Genomic DNA, 15679 nt, shown 5'->3' on the forward strand with positions numbered 1-15679 from the left:
TGAAACGTTTTAATGTTTTGATCTTTGCTGCCTTGGGCGGAAAGGCAGAACAGAAATATTTGAAGTAAAACTTAAATTTAAAAGCTCCTGGTCACCAAAAGCTTGCCATTATAAGCAGAAGTAAACACTCCGATTGCAACTCTTGCAGACAAAGGCAATTCCAGCTTAAAAGTTGCGTAGCAAAGTTCAAGATGAAAATATAGCGACCGGTCAAGAGCTCTCATCTGTTTTACTTCTGTGTCCCCACCTTTTTCGGATAACGCTAAGAAAGCAGAGCCAAAATAGCAAACCCAAAGGAGGGTGCCCTTACTGCCTCCAGCCCTTCTTATCAGGAGTTCTTTAGTATCCAAATTGGCCCTCCCTGATCAGTCAACAAAGGTTTTGCATTCCAGTGTTATGCAGAGTTGAGCACACCTCAGCCTATTCATAACTTGGGTGTTAATCTTCTAGCCATGCTTACTAGCCCACCCCATACAAGAGGGAGCCTCATTTGATGACCACTAAGCCTGGTGGTGGCAAGTGCCGTCAAGTCACAGCTGACTTACCGTGACCCCAGAGAGTTTTGAAGGCAAGAGACATTCGGAGATGGTTTGCCATTGCCGGCCTCTGCATAGCAACCCTGGACTTCCTTGGTGGTCTCCCATCCAAGTACTAACCAGGGCTGATCTAGGATTGCCAGCTCTGGGTTGGGAAATACTTGGGGTGGAGCCTGAGGAGGGTGGGGTTTGGGGAGGGGAGGGACCTCAGTGGGACATAGTGTCATGGAGTTCACCTTCCAAAGCAGCCATTTTCTCCAGGTGAACCGTTCTCTGTCACCTGGAGATCAGTTGTAATAGCAGGAGATCTCCAGCCACCTCCTGGAGGTTGGCAAACCCTAGCTGACCCTGCTTTGCTTCCGAGATAGAACAAGATGGGGCTAGCTTGGATAGTGGCACACAATGGCAGGGTGTGTAGCCAGTCTGTGTCCCCTTGATGCTCAATGAGTACCTGATGGATTGAGGTGCTCAGTTACAGCTGCCAGCCTCCAGGTGAGGCCCACAGTTCTCGTGGACTATCAATTGATGTCTAGATCACAGAGGTCAGTTTGCCTGGGGAAAATGGCGGTTTCAGAGTTGTATTGTATCCCCGCAGAGCACCCTCTCCAAGCTCTGCCTTCCCCAAGCACCACCTCCAAATCTCCAAGAATTTTCCAAGCAGGAGTTAGCAACCAACGGATTTAAAACGAAATAGCTCTGGACAGCGAACCATTAGTGAGAAGCTGTTCCTTAGGTTGTTGACCTTATTATTTACATTAATTTCTACAGGACTAAAAGCCCTGACCTGGATGGCCCAGGCTAGCCTGATCTCGTCAGATCTCAGAAGCTAAGCAGGGTCAGCCCTGGTTAGTACTTGGATGGGAGACCACCAAGGAATACCAGGGTTGCTGTGCAGAGGAAGGCACTGGCAAACCACCTCTGCTAGTCTCTTGCCATGAAAAAACCCCAAAAGGGGTCGCCGTAAGTCAGCTGCGACTTGACGGCACTTTACACACACACACAAAGGTAAAAGTAGTCCCCTGTGCAAGCACTGGGTCATTACTGACCCATGGGGTGATGTTACATCTCAGGGTTTACTAGGCAGACTATGGTTATGGGGAGGTTTGCCATTGCCTTCGCCAGTCATCTACACTTTACCCCAGCAAGACTGTTCCGGAGTAATACTTTCCATGGTGTTTGTACACCGTTTGTTCTGTCTGCTAGGTGTTTCCTTAGATATATTACTGGCGGGTTCGCTGGGTCTCAATTTGTGGACTGATCGGATGTCACGTGCTTTTAAAAATGGGAAGAATGGGTGACCTATGACCATGCAGGCATTTGTGGATGCAAATCCTGCCATTCTTTGCCTTCTGTTCCCCAGACATTCATAAGGCCAAGCAGAACATTGTCTCCTTAGAATTCACAGCGGGCAAATAATAAGAACTGTGGAATAATTTCTTGAACTGCTCGACAGTTCAGGGTGGGAATGACTATTTGCAAAAACCTTGGCAATAATCTTGGTAGTATTTACTCAGCACAGTCCTGTAGTAATCAAATGTTATGTTCAGATGGAGAAATTTTACAGCCTCGTGAAAAGTCCACATGCAGCACTGCCTGTTGGCTTAGAATGTCAGTCTTTTGAACACAAGCCAGCCTCGGTATCACCGAGGTGGTAAATCTCTCTGGGCTGTCTCACCTCAGAGTGCAGGTGAGCACTCACCTGGCTGAATGCTCCTCTACGCAACAACATTCCCAGTGCTTAGAAAAATATAAATACCAGGGAGACAGGCTCCAGTCTAACCGTCTCCCTGATACCTAGCTTCCTGCATGCAGGGATTTTTTTTAAATAGAGGAGCATTTAACTCTTAGTTAAATTGTGGAACTCCCTGCCCCAGGATGTAGTGATGGCTGCCAATTTAGAAGGCTTTAAGAGGGGAGTGGACATGTTCATGGAGGAGAGGGCTATCCATGGATACTAGTCATGATGCATAGCTGTTCTCTCCAGGATCAGAGGAGCATGCCTATTATCTTAGGTGCTGTGGAACGCAGGCAGGACGGTGCTGCTGCAGTTGTCTTGTTTGTGGGCTTCCTAGAGGCACCTGGTTGGCCACAATATTGCTGGACTTGATGGGCCTTGGTCTGATCCAGCACGGGCCTTCTTAGGTTCGTTCAAGTGAGCTGTAAGCTGAAGTACCTCGAGAACTTAGTTTCCACTTGGAATGCTAATAAATCTTGGCTCTTATGCTATTATTTTGTTTTTCTGGGAGTCTGAATCACCCTCTGACATAGTACCCAAAATTCCCCAAGAATGTTAAATCTATCTGAGCAAGACAGCAATATAATGGAATAACAATGTGATAGCCTCTGGCTTTAAAGGGGAAATACATTCATTTGGGAAGAATAGGTCTATCAGTGCATATTAGCCATGATAGTTAACGAGAACCTCCATTCTTATAGGCACTAGTCGATTCTTAGCCAGCGTGGTGTGGTGGTGAAGAGCTGTAGTTTGGAGCAACGGACTAATCTGGCGAACTGAGTTTGATTCCCCACTCCTCCACATGAGCGGCAGATGCTAATCTGGAGAGCCAGGTTGGTTTCCCCACTCCTACACATGAAGCCAGCTGGGTGACCTTGGGCTAGTCACAGCTCTCTTAGAGCTCTCTTAGCCCCACCTACCTCACAGGGTGTCTGTTGTGGGGAAGGGAAGGTGATTGTAAGCCAGTTTGTTTCTTCCTTAAGTAGAAGAAGAAGTCGGCATATAAAAACCAACTCTTCTTCTCTTCCTCCTCTACCCCTGCTTTGCTTTCAAGATCTAGATCATGCTATACCAGGCCGCCTTCCCGCCCTCTTATCCTTCCTAGACACATTTATTTACTGATTACTCTCAGTTGACAAAATCTCCATTGTCTGTTTTGTTGGCTGAGATTCTCAGGGATTCAGTGACGAGCAGAGATACACGGAGCCCCAACTTTTTCAAGTGTTCCTCTGCCTTCATAAGGACTAGAAACTGGCTTCTAAAAAAGAAAACTGCAATGCACAGATTGTCGAGCTCTGTGCCAGGGGGTTAGAGCCTGTATTTAACCAGCAATTTTGTGGATATTCTGGTTATCTATAAACCCAGAGATGTGGCCTCCCATCACTTCCTCTGTTATTACATCTCATTTTACATTTTAAATGTTAACTAAACTACTGATGGAATCCTGTAGTGCATGGAAGGGTTTTTGGTGTTGTTTGTTTGTGTGAAAGCTGTACTGAATATATAGGCCTGAGACTAATTCCTCAAACACTGGATGTCACCATTGTACCATAAATGCATCGTTGGAGTCAATTTTTGTGTTTGAGGAGGGATTTCTGTTGTAAAACTGCCAGGAGTTCATTTCACCGGGAAAAGCTGCTTTTCTCTGCCTTGCAGGCAGAAAAGTATGGTCCCCCTAGTGTCTGCACATAAGAGAATCCAATATTGCTGCTCATGCGGACAGAGTTCGTTTAGCGGGATTTCCCAGTGGTCATGCTGCCTTCTTCATATTGCAAAAAGCCAAACCCGAGTCTTCCCCAAAAATTCTATAATTTTGACACTGAAAGGAGCGCGTTTGATGCAGCTGGAAATACTGATCCTTGCTGATTATACCTGTTCTTTTGGTGCCTTTCTGTTTTTCTGGCTTCTGCCTGTGCTCTGTGATATTTTGCTTCTCCCCTTTTTGGCCTCACTGTCCACTGCCTGGGAGGGAAGGCAGCGTGGTATAGCCCGGTCTCATCAGATCGTGGAAGCTAAGCAGGTTCACATGAACCCATGAAGCTGCCTTCTACTGTATCAGGCCCTCGGTCTATCAAAGTCAGTTTTGTCTACTCAGATCAGCAGCGGCTCTCCAGGGTCTCAGGCAGGGGTCTTTCACATCACCTACTTGCCTAGTCCCTTTAACTGGAGATGCCGGGGATTGAACCTGGGGCCTTCTGCGTGCCGAGCAGATGCTCTTCAAACTGAGCCACAGCCCTCATTAGTATTTGGATGGGAGACCCCAAGGAATACCAGGGTTGCTATGCAGAGGAAGGCACTGGCAAACCACCTCTGTTATTCTCTTGCCTTGAAAACCCCATTGGGGGTCGCCAGAAGTCCTCTAGGACTTGACAGCGCTTTATACACATACAGACACATGCACATCCACTGCCTCATTGGTTCTCTTTGTTTACTTCAATTGGTTTATTTATTTCTTATTTCTTTACTTAATTTATATCCTGCCTTTCTCCCCAACGGGGACCCAAAGCTGCTTATGTTGTTCTCCTCTCCTCCATTTTATCCTCACAACATCCCTGTGAGGGAGATTAGGCTGGTCCAAGGTCACCTAGTGAGCTTCCCTGGCAGAGTGGGACTTCAAACCTGGCCCCTCTTCCCAGATCTTTGTCTGGTACTCTAACCACTATACCACACTGTTTGAGGCAATTCATGTGACATTGGTTTATTGGATGCCATACTATCACTACACCAGTGTGGCATAGTGGTTAAGAGTGGTGGACTCTGGACAACTGGGTTTGATTCCCTGCTCCTCCACATGAAGCCTGCTGGGTGACCTTGGGCCAGTCACAGTTCTCTCCGAACTCTCTCAGCCCCACCTACCTCACAAGGTTTCTGTTGTGGGGAGAGGAAGGGAAGGAGATTGTAAGCCGTTTTGAGACTACTTAAGGTAGAGAAAATCGGGGTATAAAAACCAACTCTTTTTCTTTCTGCCAGCATGGTGTAGTGGTTAAGAGCAGTGGTTTGGAGCAGTGGACTCTGATCTGGAGAACCGGGTTTGATTCCCCACTCCTCCACATGAGCGGCAGAGGCTCATCTGCTGAACTGGATTTGTTTCCTCTCTGTTGGGAAGCCAGCTGGGTGACCTTGGGCCAGTCACAGCTCTCTCAGCCCCACCTCCCTCACAGGGTGACTGTTGTGGGGAGGGGAAGGGAAGGTGATTGTAAGCTGATGTGAGTCTCCCTTAAGTGGTAGAGAAAGTCGGCATATAAAAACCAACTCTTCCTCCTCCTCCTCATCCTCTGACATAAAATGATGATATTTTCCAGGAACAGCAAATAAAAGTAGTCATTTGCCCTGAATCACTTTTTGAAATTATAAATTACTGACCATTGGTAACCTGGGTATAGCAAGGACAGAACAATTTGTCTGCTATCATAGAAACATAGAGCTGGAAGAGACCTCAAGGGTCATCTAGGCCATCTATTTTAGGGTTGCCAGCTCTGGGTTGCAAAATACCTGAAGATTTTGGAGGTGGACCCTGGGGGAGGATGGGGTGTGGGGAGGGGAGGGTCTTCAGCAGGGTTTAATGCCACAGAGACCAACTTGCAAAGCAACCGTCCTCCCGGGGAACCAGATGGAGAGAACAGAGGCAGAGTCCCATGGTAACCCACCCTCTCTCATCATGACTTGCTTCTCCTGTGTAGTTTTGCATTTGACCATCAAGATGTGTGCATGATTCACTTGTTTGATTTTGAATTTATGTCACATTGAAGGAAATTGAATCAACACTTTTGGTCTTTCCATCCAGGACACCCCAAAGCCCTGATAACGATGACCACTCTAGTGCTGACGCAGCACGTTTTGAGAGACTACCGGGGGACAGAGGGAAATTATCTCTTATATGGATCCAATGCTTCTGAGATTGCTGAAGAAACTGAATATATAAAACAGGTTATGTGAACATATAAAATATGTTATGTGAACATATTTTAATTGATTAAAATATTTATACCCCACATTTTCCCATGATCCACAGTGGCTCAAAGTGGAAAGATACTGAGCCTATGGTGGTGTGGTATTGTGCATAGAGTATTGGGACGACTGGGGAGACCTGGTTTCCGATCAGCCATGAAGTTACCCGAGATAGTTCTTTCTTCCTTCTGGTGGTGTTCTATTTGTTTGCTTCTTTTGGTCAGGCTTTTGGTTAGCTAAAAAAGGGTTTAACCGTAGAAAGTATAACACTATATTCTGTGTAAAATAGTTTTTTAAAAAACATATATGCAGCATCAACCAAGAGAGCCCCCATAAATTCTTTCCTGGATTTATCTGTGTCTATACATCAAATCTGGCCACCAATCTATGAAATATGTAAACAAAGGAGAAACTCAATCTTATCAATGACAGCAACACCTCTGTCCTGTATTCACAACTTCTCAAGGAGCTTCTGTCTTGGCACGTAGCGTCCTACATAATGACAAGCACGAGTCTGGTAGCACCTAGAAGATTAACCAAATGCATTCCAGTTCAAACTTTTGTGAGCCAGAGCTCATTTCATTGTTACCTTTTTGTTCATCTTTAAGTTGCTCCTAGACTCCCATGTTGTTATTTTCTGCTACAGACTTACGCAGCTCCCTATATGGAATTGCTTTTATGTTTTTAGGCAACCTTCATGCGCATAAACATTGCTTCAGCACAACTTTTTAATATCATACTTCTAAAATCTGCAAAGGCGGTTTGTATGTTGCAAACTACATTGACAGCCTTGGTTAGAAGGTGGGGTAGAAATGCTGGAAATAAAAATGACTGGAAATCCCCTGGGCTTGAATCTGTGGCCTCCTTAGGGTTACCAACCTCCAGGTGGGGCTCGGAGATCTCCTGGAATTACAACTGATCTCCACACAACAGAGATCCGTTCCCCTGGAGAAAAATGTCTGCTTTAGAGAGTAGATGAGGCCCCACCCCCAAAATCTTTAGGAATTTCCCAACATGGAGTTGGCAACCCTAGGCCTCCTGTGTGTGCTAGCCACAATTTTTTGCAATAATGAAGTTATTTCTCTAATCTAAAGGCCTTATCCGCATCCTATTTTGTAATATGTGAACCCAAGGTATATAAGCAGAGGTGCACCCTTCTAAGTCCACTGAAGTCAATGTGCTGAGAAAGGTGTTAAGTGAGAAAAGGTGGCTTTGAGTCTTTTTTTGCCTGCTTCATATTATATCAAGAAACTTAAGCTTATTTACATATACCTGGCTAGTGTAGACTTCCAACTCTGATTCTATTCTATGAGACACTCAGCCGCCACCTGGAGGTATGGAACCCCTCCTTTGGCTGCTTGTCGGTGGCTCCCACGCTACATGGCGAAATATTTCTCTGAACTGCATTTGTAAACAGCTTTGGTTTCCAGGCACAGGGCATCAAAATCTAATTACATTTGTTTTCTTCCAACAGATAAGATCGACTCTAGCGAAAGTTCAGCCTCTGCTGTGTAGAGAACGTGGAGTCCCAAATGGCACACTGGGTTCAAAGGTATGGGCAGCTTCTAGTAGTGAAAAACGTATGTTGTAATGGTCAGGCTGCGTGTGTCATGTTTACTGGGCCGAGATATAAATGTAAATAAACGTCACGTATCACCAAAGCATCAATATTGTAGATGCCTTTTTGGAGATTTTTGAAGGCATCCTAAAATAAACTACAATTTAGTAAACACAATGTAGGACTTGTTTCCTTTATGGAAAGTCTTTCATATTTTCTCTGTTCACTATCACTCCAGAATTAAAATAGGGTTGTTGTTTTTTTTTTAAATGGCCTTGCAAATTTAAAGTGAGCCATCATTGGTTAATTAAGCTAGAGGGTTGTAGTGTTTAAGAGCGGTGTTTTGGAGCAGTGGACTTTAATCAGGAGAACCGGGTTTGATTCCCCACTCCTCTGCATGAGCAGCGGACGCTAACTGGTGAACTGGGTTGGTTTCCCCACTCCTCCACATGAAGTCAGCTGGGTGATCTTGGGCTAGTCACAGCTCTCTTAGAGCTCTCTCAGCCCCACCTACCTCACAGGGTGTCTGTTGTGGGGAGGGGAAGGGGATTGTGAGCTGGCTTGATTCTTCCTTAAGTGGTAGAGAAAGCTGGCATATAAAAACCAACTCTTTCTTTCTTTCTTTCTTTCTTTCTTTCTTTCTTTCTTTCTTTCTTTCTTTCTTTCTTTCTTTCTTTCTTTCTTTCTTTCTTTCTTTCTTTCTTTCTTTCTTTCTTTCTTTCTTTCTTTCTTTCTTTCTTTCTTTCTTTCTTTCTTTCTTTCTTTCTTTCCCAGAATATGATGGGTCATTTTTATTCCCATAGTCAAAACAGAGACCATCTAGAAGGGTCAGCATTCAACCTGAAATGCTGACGGCAACCAGATTTTGAACATTTTGCTATAATGTGCAGATATTAAACGTTTAATTGCCTTCCGGCTAAAAGAGCTGTGCTCACCATCCATTTAAAACAGGAAAGCAATTGACACAAAACCTCTAAATAACAACAGTCATTGCAATGTATTGAACAGCTGCAAAAACATCCCAAACTAAGCGGCACCAGGCAGCGTGACCCCTTCTGGGTTACTGCCCTAGAACAACCCTCTTCCACATTTTTTGTTGTTCTGGCGAAACGCTGCAACTCTCCTTCTGCCCTGCCTCGCAAACCTACTCATTAAACAGTGGTCCAGCGGCCTTTCTGGCTGCAGAGCGAGTTGAACGTTCATTGCAAGAAGGGTGACGGAATTAGATTTGTCTTTCAGCGATTGAATGCCACCGGTTTGCAGACCTATGTGGAAAGTGTGCCGCCTGCTGCCATGTTCGGAGCGCTAATTAATCTTGTAGGCAGAAAATACTGTCCTGGGGGAATCAAAAGCTGTTATTTATCAGGTCTGTTGTGCTAATGTTTTCAAGATATGAAACCCCGGGGAGCTGAGCCAATAGAACACGATATTTGATATGGAGAGTCGAGAGAGGAAAGATAATTTTTGCCGAGAATCGCTCTCGGGGCTCAGTTTAGTTTGGCTATGAAGGTGGGGACAGAGCCTTTTGTAGAGATGCCAGCCTCCAGGTGGGACCTGGGAATCCCCCGGAATTAAAGATCATCTCCAGACTACAGTGATCAGTTCCCCCGGAGAAAATGGATACTTTGGAGGGTGGCCTATATGGTGTTGCAGCCCACGGAGGTCCCTGTCCTCCCCAGGCTCCATCCCCAGATCTCCAGGAGTTTCTCATAGGAACATAAGAAAAGCTGTGCTGGATCAGACTGAGGCCCATCAAGTCCAGCAGTCTGTTCATACAGTGGCCAGCCAGGTCCTAGGAAGCCCACAAACAAGACAACTGCAGCAGCACCATCCTGCCTATGTATAATAGGCATGCTCATCTGATCCTGGAGAGAATAAGTGTGCATCATGACTAGTTATTCCTTTTGACTAGTAGCCTTTATGCCGTTAAAGGTTTTTGTATTTGTATTTGACTAGTAGCCATGGATAGCCCTCTCCTCCATGAATATGTCCACTGCCCTCCTAAAGCCTTCCAAGTTGGCAGCCGTCGCCACATCTTGGGGCAGGGAGTTCTCAACTTGGATCTGGCAACCCTACCCCCCATCCCTCACCGGTGGCCAGTGGGGACCTGGCAACCCTAGCCTTTTGTCACACAGAGTTCATCTGGGTAACTACTTTGAAAGTTCTTTGCCAGAAGTTGCTAATTAAATTGTGTATGTCAATTATAGAATGCTTACAAATGTTTTTTCCCAGTCAAATGTCTTCTTGGATTTGGGGTGGGTGGGTCTAAACTACGTTGTTCTTGGCTTGTGGAGCTGGAACGAGGGTCCGTGGCTCAGTGGTAGAGCATCTGCTTTGCATGCAGAAGGACCCAGGTTCAATTCCCAACATCTCCAATTAAAAGGACTAGGCAAGTAGGTGATGTGAAAGACCCCTGCCTGAGACCCTGGAGAACTGCTGCTGGTCTGAGTAGACAATACGGACTTGGATGGACCAAGGGTCTGATACAAAGCAGGTTCATGTGTGTTCATGTGTGTGTGTCTGCCTTCCTCCCATTTAGATTTTGGGGCTTCATTCAGACTGTTGCGCTCGGGCAGTTGGACACCATTTTCAGTCTGCATCTCTTTCTTAGCGATAACTGATGTTCCATCAGTGCATGAGTGTGTTGATTAAGTTGCTGCCTGAAAAGAAATCTTGGCGCTGTTGTGCCATTGTATCAAGACTCCCTTTTGTGCCCTTTTTAAACAATGGGCTGGGATGCATTTGTACTCCCTACAGTGTGTGCTGGCAACCAAATCAAATTTGCATGTGCCAGTTTCAAAATGAATTAACCAGAAGGCCAGTAGGGTAAAATGTGGGACAGATAGAAGCCATAGAACAGTAACCAAATGGAAAGGGGGAAACCTACTCATGCTTGGTGTTAATTCATATTAGACACAATTCCAAGAATCTGGATTGGACCCTGACCAAGAGACTTTGGCTTCCAGCTACATGGAGACAGTGGAAAAGGTGGAAGAGACAGAACAAGAATTGTCACGGGTGAACAAAGAAAACGAATGGCTACTGATCAAGGTGCGTCTAGTTTTCTGGAGTGTATCTTGGGGAGGGGCCGTGGCTCGGTAAACAGACTATCTGCTTTGCATGCAAAAAGTTCTAGGTTCAATCTCCAACATGGTGTAGTGGACTCTAATCTGAAAAACCAGGTTTGATTCCCCACTCCTCCACGTGAACAGCGGTCTCTAATCTGGTGAACTGGGTTGGTTTCCCCACCCCTACATATGAAGCTAGCTGGGTGACCTTGGGCTAGTCACAGCTCTCTTAGAGCTCTCTCAGCCCCTCTCCAAAAGAGGGCGGGGTTTGGGAAGGGGGGGGACTTTGCCTACTTCGCCATTCTTTTGCCTCTCCAAAGGATGATCTTTCATCCTGCCCAGTCTCCCAATTAGCCTCTACAACTGTCGGCACAGATGGCTTGAGCTGGCTAATAAGTAAATGATGCACATTTTAAGTGTTTAATCCTGACATATCACAACTTAAAATGGCTCTCTAGCACATTTCCAGTCAAATTATTTTTCAAGAGCCGCAATCAGCTCTCTCTCTCTCTGTGTGTGTGTGTGTGTGTGTGTGTGTGGTTGTGTGCGTGTTTGGTTGTGTAGAGGAGACAAGATCGTATTTGCTGCCACCTAGTGGTAGTGATGTAATATTACAGCAAACACAGGGCTTTGAATGCTGTGTGGGAATCAGATGCTATGCTAATTAGGAAAATCTGATATTTAGGGCTTTTTGTGTGCATGATGGTACTCACCAGTACTAACACCTTGTGTTTTTTGGGGGGGATCATCTAATCCTTGTGTGCCAGGCTGCCACACTCAGCCCAATAAAGACAGAGTGCACAGTCAGGAACGGCCTAGAGGGGATCTGCAGAGGGAAGGGAGATTTAATGGAAATTGATGCAACTGTACTGGCACTCTTTTTAACAATAAAAGTGCTGAGCGGATTAAATCTGCTTCTGTCTGGTCTCTGTGATCCATTGGTCTAAAGCAGGGGTCCCCAATAGGGTTTCCAGTTCTAGGTTGGGAAATACCTTGAGAATTTTGGGGCAGAGCCTGAGGAGGGCAGGGTTTGGGAAGGGGCAGGACTTCAATGCCATAGAGTCCAATTGCCAAAGCGGCCATTTTCTCCAGGTGAACTGATCCCAGTCAGCTGGAGGACAGTTGTAATAGTGGGAGATCTCCGGCTAGTAACTGGAGGTTGGCAACCCTAGTCCCCAACCTTTTTGAGCCTATGGGCACCTTTGGAAATTTGACACAGGGTGGTGGGTGCAACCACAAAATGGCTGTCACAGGAGGCGGAGCCAACCACAAAATGTCAGGGAGAGAGATTATGCAAAACGTTCATAGAAAGTGTACAACATTTCAGGCAGAAGTTCTGTTTTAACAGAATGAACATATTGCTTGAAATGCTTTCTTGCCTACGCACAAGTATGCTTATTGAGCTAGCTAAGGAACACTCAATCAAGCAGGATCTGTCAGATCTCCAAGGGACAATCAGAAGCTCTGTTGGCCACACCCACTTTCTTAGGACACTTGGTGGGCACCCGGAAATGTGTCTGTGGATGCCATAGGCACCACGTTGGGAACCCCTGGTCTATAGGTGTAAGGGACAAAGCACTTTGGACATTATCTCACACCGACCCCCTAAAGTAGATCAGTACTTTTACCCTTATGTAGCAGGTTCTCATGATCAGGTATGTGTTGTGAGTTCCATCCTGGGAGCTACGTTTACAAGTGCACAGATACCAGTTTGCAAGGAGAAAGGTCGCTCCAGCCTCCACCCCTGCACCATTTCCCCAACCTGAAATGATCTGGGGAGCTACTGTTTTGCCCCACTGGAGGCTCCACGTCTACTGATTTGGTACACAAAGACCTCCTTAGTGTGGCAAACAGCCCTTAAGGTATTTTCAAGTTGGGAAATTGGCACAGGGGGAATAAGCAGCTTGTCTGAATAGGGCGTTACATCCTGGCAGTTAAGCTCCCTGTGGGGAATTCGCATGCACACGTGACTGACCCAGACCCAACCAAAGCACTGTGTTTAGGGCTGCCAACCTTCAGGTGGTGGCTGGAAATCTTCCGCTATTACAGCTGATCTCTGGGTGATAGAAATCAGTTTCCCTGGAGAAAATGGCCACTTTGGCAATTGGACTCTCTGGCATTGAAGTCCCTCCCCAAACCCCGCCCTCCCCATATTCCACCCCACAAATCTCCAGGTATTTCCCAACCTGGAGCTGGCAACCCTAACTGTGTATCATGTAGTTAGGCCCTGAGAGAGAAGGCCGGTGAGTTCATGGTAGAGGGAATAGCAAGATTTGAGTCCAGTAGCACCTTATATGCTCTTCTATTGCAGACCGACACGGCTGCCCTGAAACTCTTTTCATGGCAGAGGGGGGATTTAATGTGTCGTCTAAAGCAATGCTGATGTTTTCTTTTCCAGCTGGAGGCCTCAAGAGCAGCTGGAATAGAGTCCGTGAAAAACGCTACACATATAATCCAGGACGAGTACAATCGGCGCTATGGAGATTTTAAGAAAAGGCGTGAAGGGGTTATACACACAATGAAGGTAATGACGTAGCCAGTGTGGTGTAGTGTAGTGGTTTGACTGTTATGCAAGCATCTGGGAGATCCAGGTTCAAATTCCTACTCTGCCATGGAAGCTTGCTGGGTGATCTTGGGCCGGTCACGCACTGGCAGGGTATAAAGGAAGTATATAAACAGTGCCTTGTGTAGGGCACACCTGCAAACAGGCATAAGCGTGAGGATTTTCTGCTGTGACATAATCCCTCCCTTGTGCTCCGCCTTGCTTTCCAGGTGGATTGCTGGCTGAACACATTGAGCTGTCCAGATGGATTGTTGACTGAATACATAAAGCTGCCTTATACTGAAACAGACGATTGGTCCATCAAAGTCAGTATTGTCTGCTCAGACTGGCAGTGGCTCTCCAAGGTCTCAGGCAGAGGGCTTTCACGTCACCTGCTGTCAGATCCTTAAACTGGAGATGCCGTGGATTTCCGTGCTAAAGGATTCCTTAAAAGTTCCCTTTTTCTAATGTACCTGATCACAAATGTATGTTTGGCACTTTGTTTTAAAATCAAAAACATCCTATTGGTTTGATCAAAATTTACTTAAAAGATGTGGAGAGGAGAGAAGGCTTCTTGATTGGCTACCCTTTGCCAATCAGTGCTGTGGCTCACATGGGAGGGGGAAAGGGTACACTTTGTTGGGGTCCAGGCTGCCATCCCTATTAGCATGAGGCAAAGTCTGTGGTTAAACTGTAGGTCATGCCTGAGGTTATTTATAGAAACTTATTTCCTTGTCTCTGTGCTCCAGATCTCTTGTGAGATTGGCTGGAGCTAATCAGAAGCAGCGTTAAAGCGGCAATCTCAAGCGACTTTTTGGACTGCGCAGCTTCAAGCCCTTCCCTGGAATAGAGAGAACTTTCTTATACTGTCACACTAGGATTGTGTGAGTGAGAGCACCATAGGGGAGAGGGTCGTGGCTCAGTGGGAGAGCCTCTGCTTTGCATGCAGAAGGTCCCAGGTTCAGTCCCCGACATCTCCAGTAAAAAGGGTCGGGGAGTAGGTGATGTGAAAGACCTCTGTCTGAGACCCTGGAGAGCCGCTGCCATGATGGACGGATGTTCTGATTGAGTTTAAGGCAGCTTCATGTTTGAGAGTGAGAGACAGAGAGGTTTGATTTCCTTTATTTGACATGGTCCATCACAGGAGATCTCCAGCTAGTACCTGGAGGTTACAATTTATAAGTCAATACTTGGATTGCAAAATAAAGTTAGTCAACAATAAGCAATCACTATGGCTATTTCCATTGGTCTTTGTGGAAATAGCCATAGTGATTGCTTATTGTTGAGTACCTGGAGGTTGGCAACCCTAGAGAGATGACATCTTTTGGAACACTGGGTGCGGCTCCCGGGCCACTATTTACTGCAACGTAATATATATCCCATAATTGCAGGCATCACTCCTACGTTTTAGCAGATCTACCTGTGGGCTGTAGATTTGTGAAACAGTCAGTTTTCAACCTGAATGTTTTTTAGGCAATTTATTTGTCCAGCTGTTAAACCCTGTGGGCTAGAAGCTTGACTTCCAGAGTAAGAAGCCCGAAGTCACGTTTCCGTTCAACACGACATCCTCTCACTCCAAATGATGGGTGCTAAGAATCTGACTCCCAAATGACCAGCTATTTTAGAGTCCGACTCTCTCTGTCCTGGCAATTTGGTGTAGTGTTCTTTAGGCGCTGGGTCCGTTTTGGAAGATAGGAATTACCCCCTGCTGTGGAATGTGGGCCTCTCTTTATGAAACCATTTCTGAAAAGATGGGCATTTGGCACATGAGAACCTCTCCAAAATAAAATGGGCCCTGCTTGGATGGCCAGTGTAGCCTGATTTTGTCAGATCTCAGAAGCTAAGCTGGGTCAGCCCTGGTTAGTACTTGGATGGGAGACCACCAAGGAATACCAGGGTTGCTGTGCAGAGGAAGGCACTGGCAAACCACCTCTGTTAGTCTATTGCTTTGAAAACTCTATAGCAGGGGTGTCTAACATGAGACCTGGGGGCCAGATCCGGCTGCTTGAGAGCTCTTATCCAGCCCTCAAGGCAGGTGGGGCAGCCACCCCACCTCCCATCCCCGTTCCGAAGTGTAAATTATCAAAGAATGTTAAATAAAAGAAAATACTGGAAGAGTGTTATTGTGTTAAGCATGTTTGTATTGAGAGCCAGTGTGGTGTAGTGGTTATGAGCGGTGGTTTGGAGACTCTGATCTGGAGAACCGGATTTGATTCCCCACTCCTCCACATGAGCGGCAGACGCTAATCTGGTTGGTTTCCCCACTCCTACACATGCAGCCAGCTGGGTGAC

The 15679-nt window shown here is 46.1% G+C and overlaps 1 protein-coding gene across 1 annotated transcript in view; it reads left to right on the forward strand.

Moving 5' to 3' along the window:
- Positions 1-15679, forward strand: part of CCDC68 (coiled-coil domain containing 68) — a 67738-nt gene that overhangs the window by 41827 nt on the left and 10232 nt on the right. Inside the window, exons 2-5 of the mRNA XM_056849068.1 lie at positions 6056-6198; positions 7694-7771; positions 10691-10828; positions 13244-13369. Of these exons, the coding sequence (XP_056705046.1) occupies positions 6056-6198; positions 7694-7771; positions 10691-10828; positions 13244-13369 (485 nt within the window). The remainder of the gene's footprint in view (positions 1-6055; positions 6199-7693; positions 7772-10690; positions 10829-13243; positions 13370-15679) is intronic.

The sequence above is a fragment of the Euleptes europaea genome, chromosome 4, assembly GCF_029931775.1.
Source record: "Euleptes europaea isolate rEulEur1 chromosome 4, rEulEur1.hap1, whole genome shotgun sequence".
NCBI classification, from domain to species: domain Eukaryota; kingdom Metazoa; phylum Chordata; class Lepidosauria; order Squamata; family Sphaerodactylidae; genus Euleptes; species Euleptes europaea.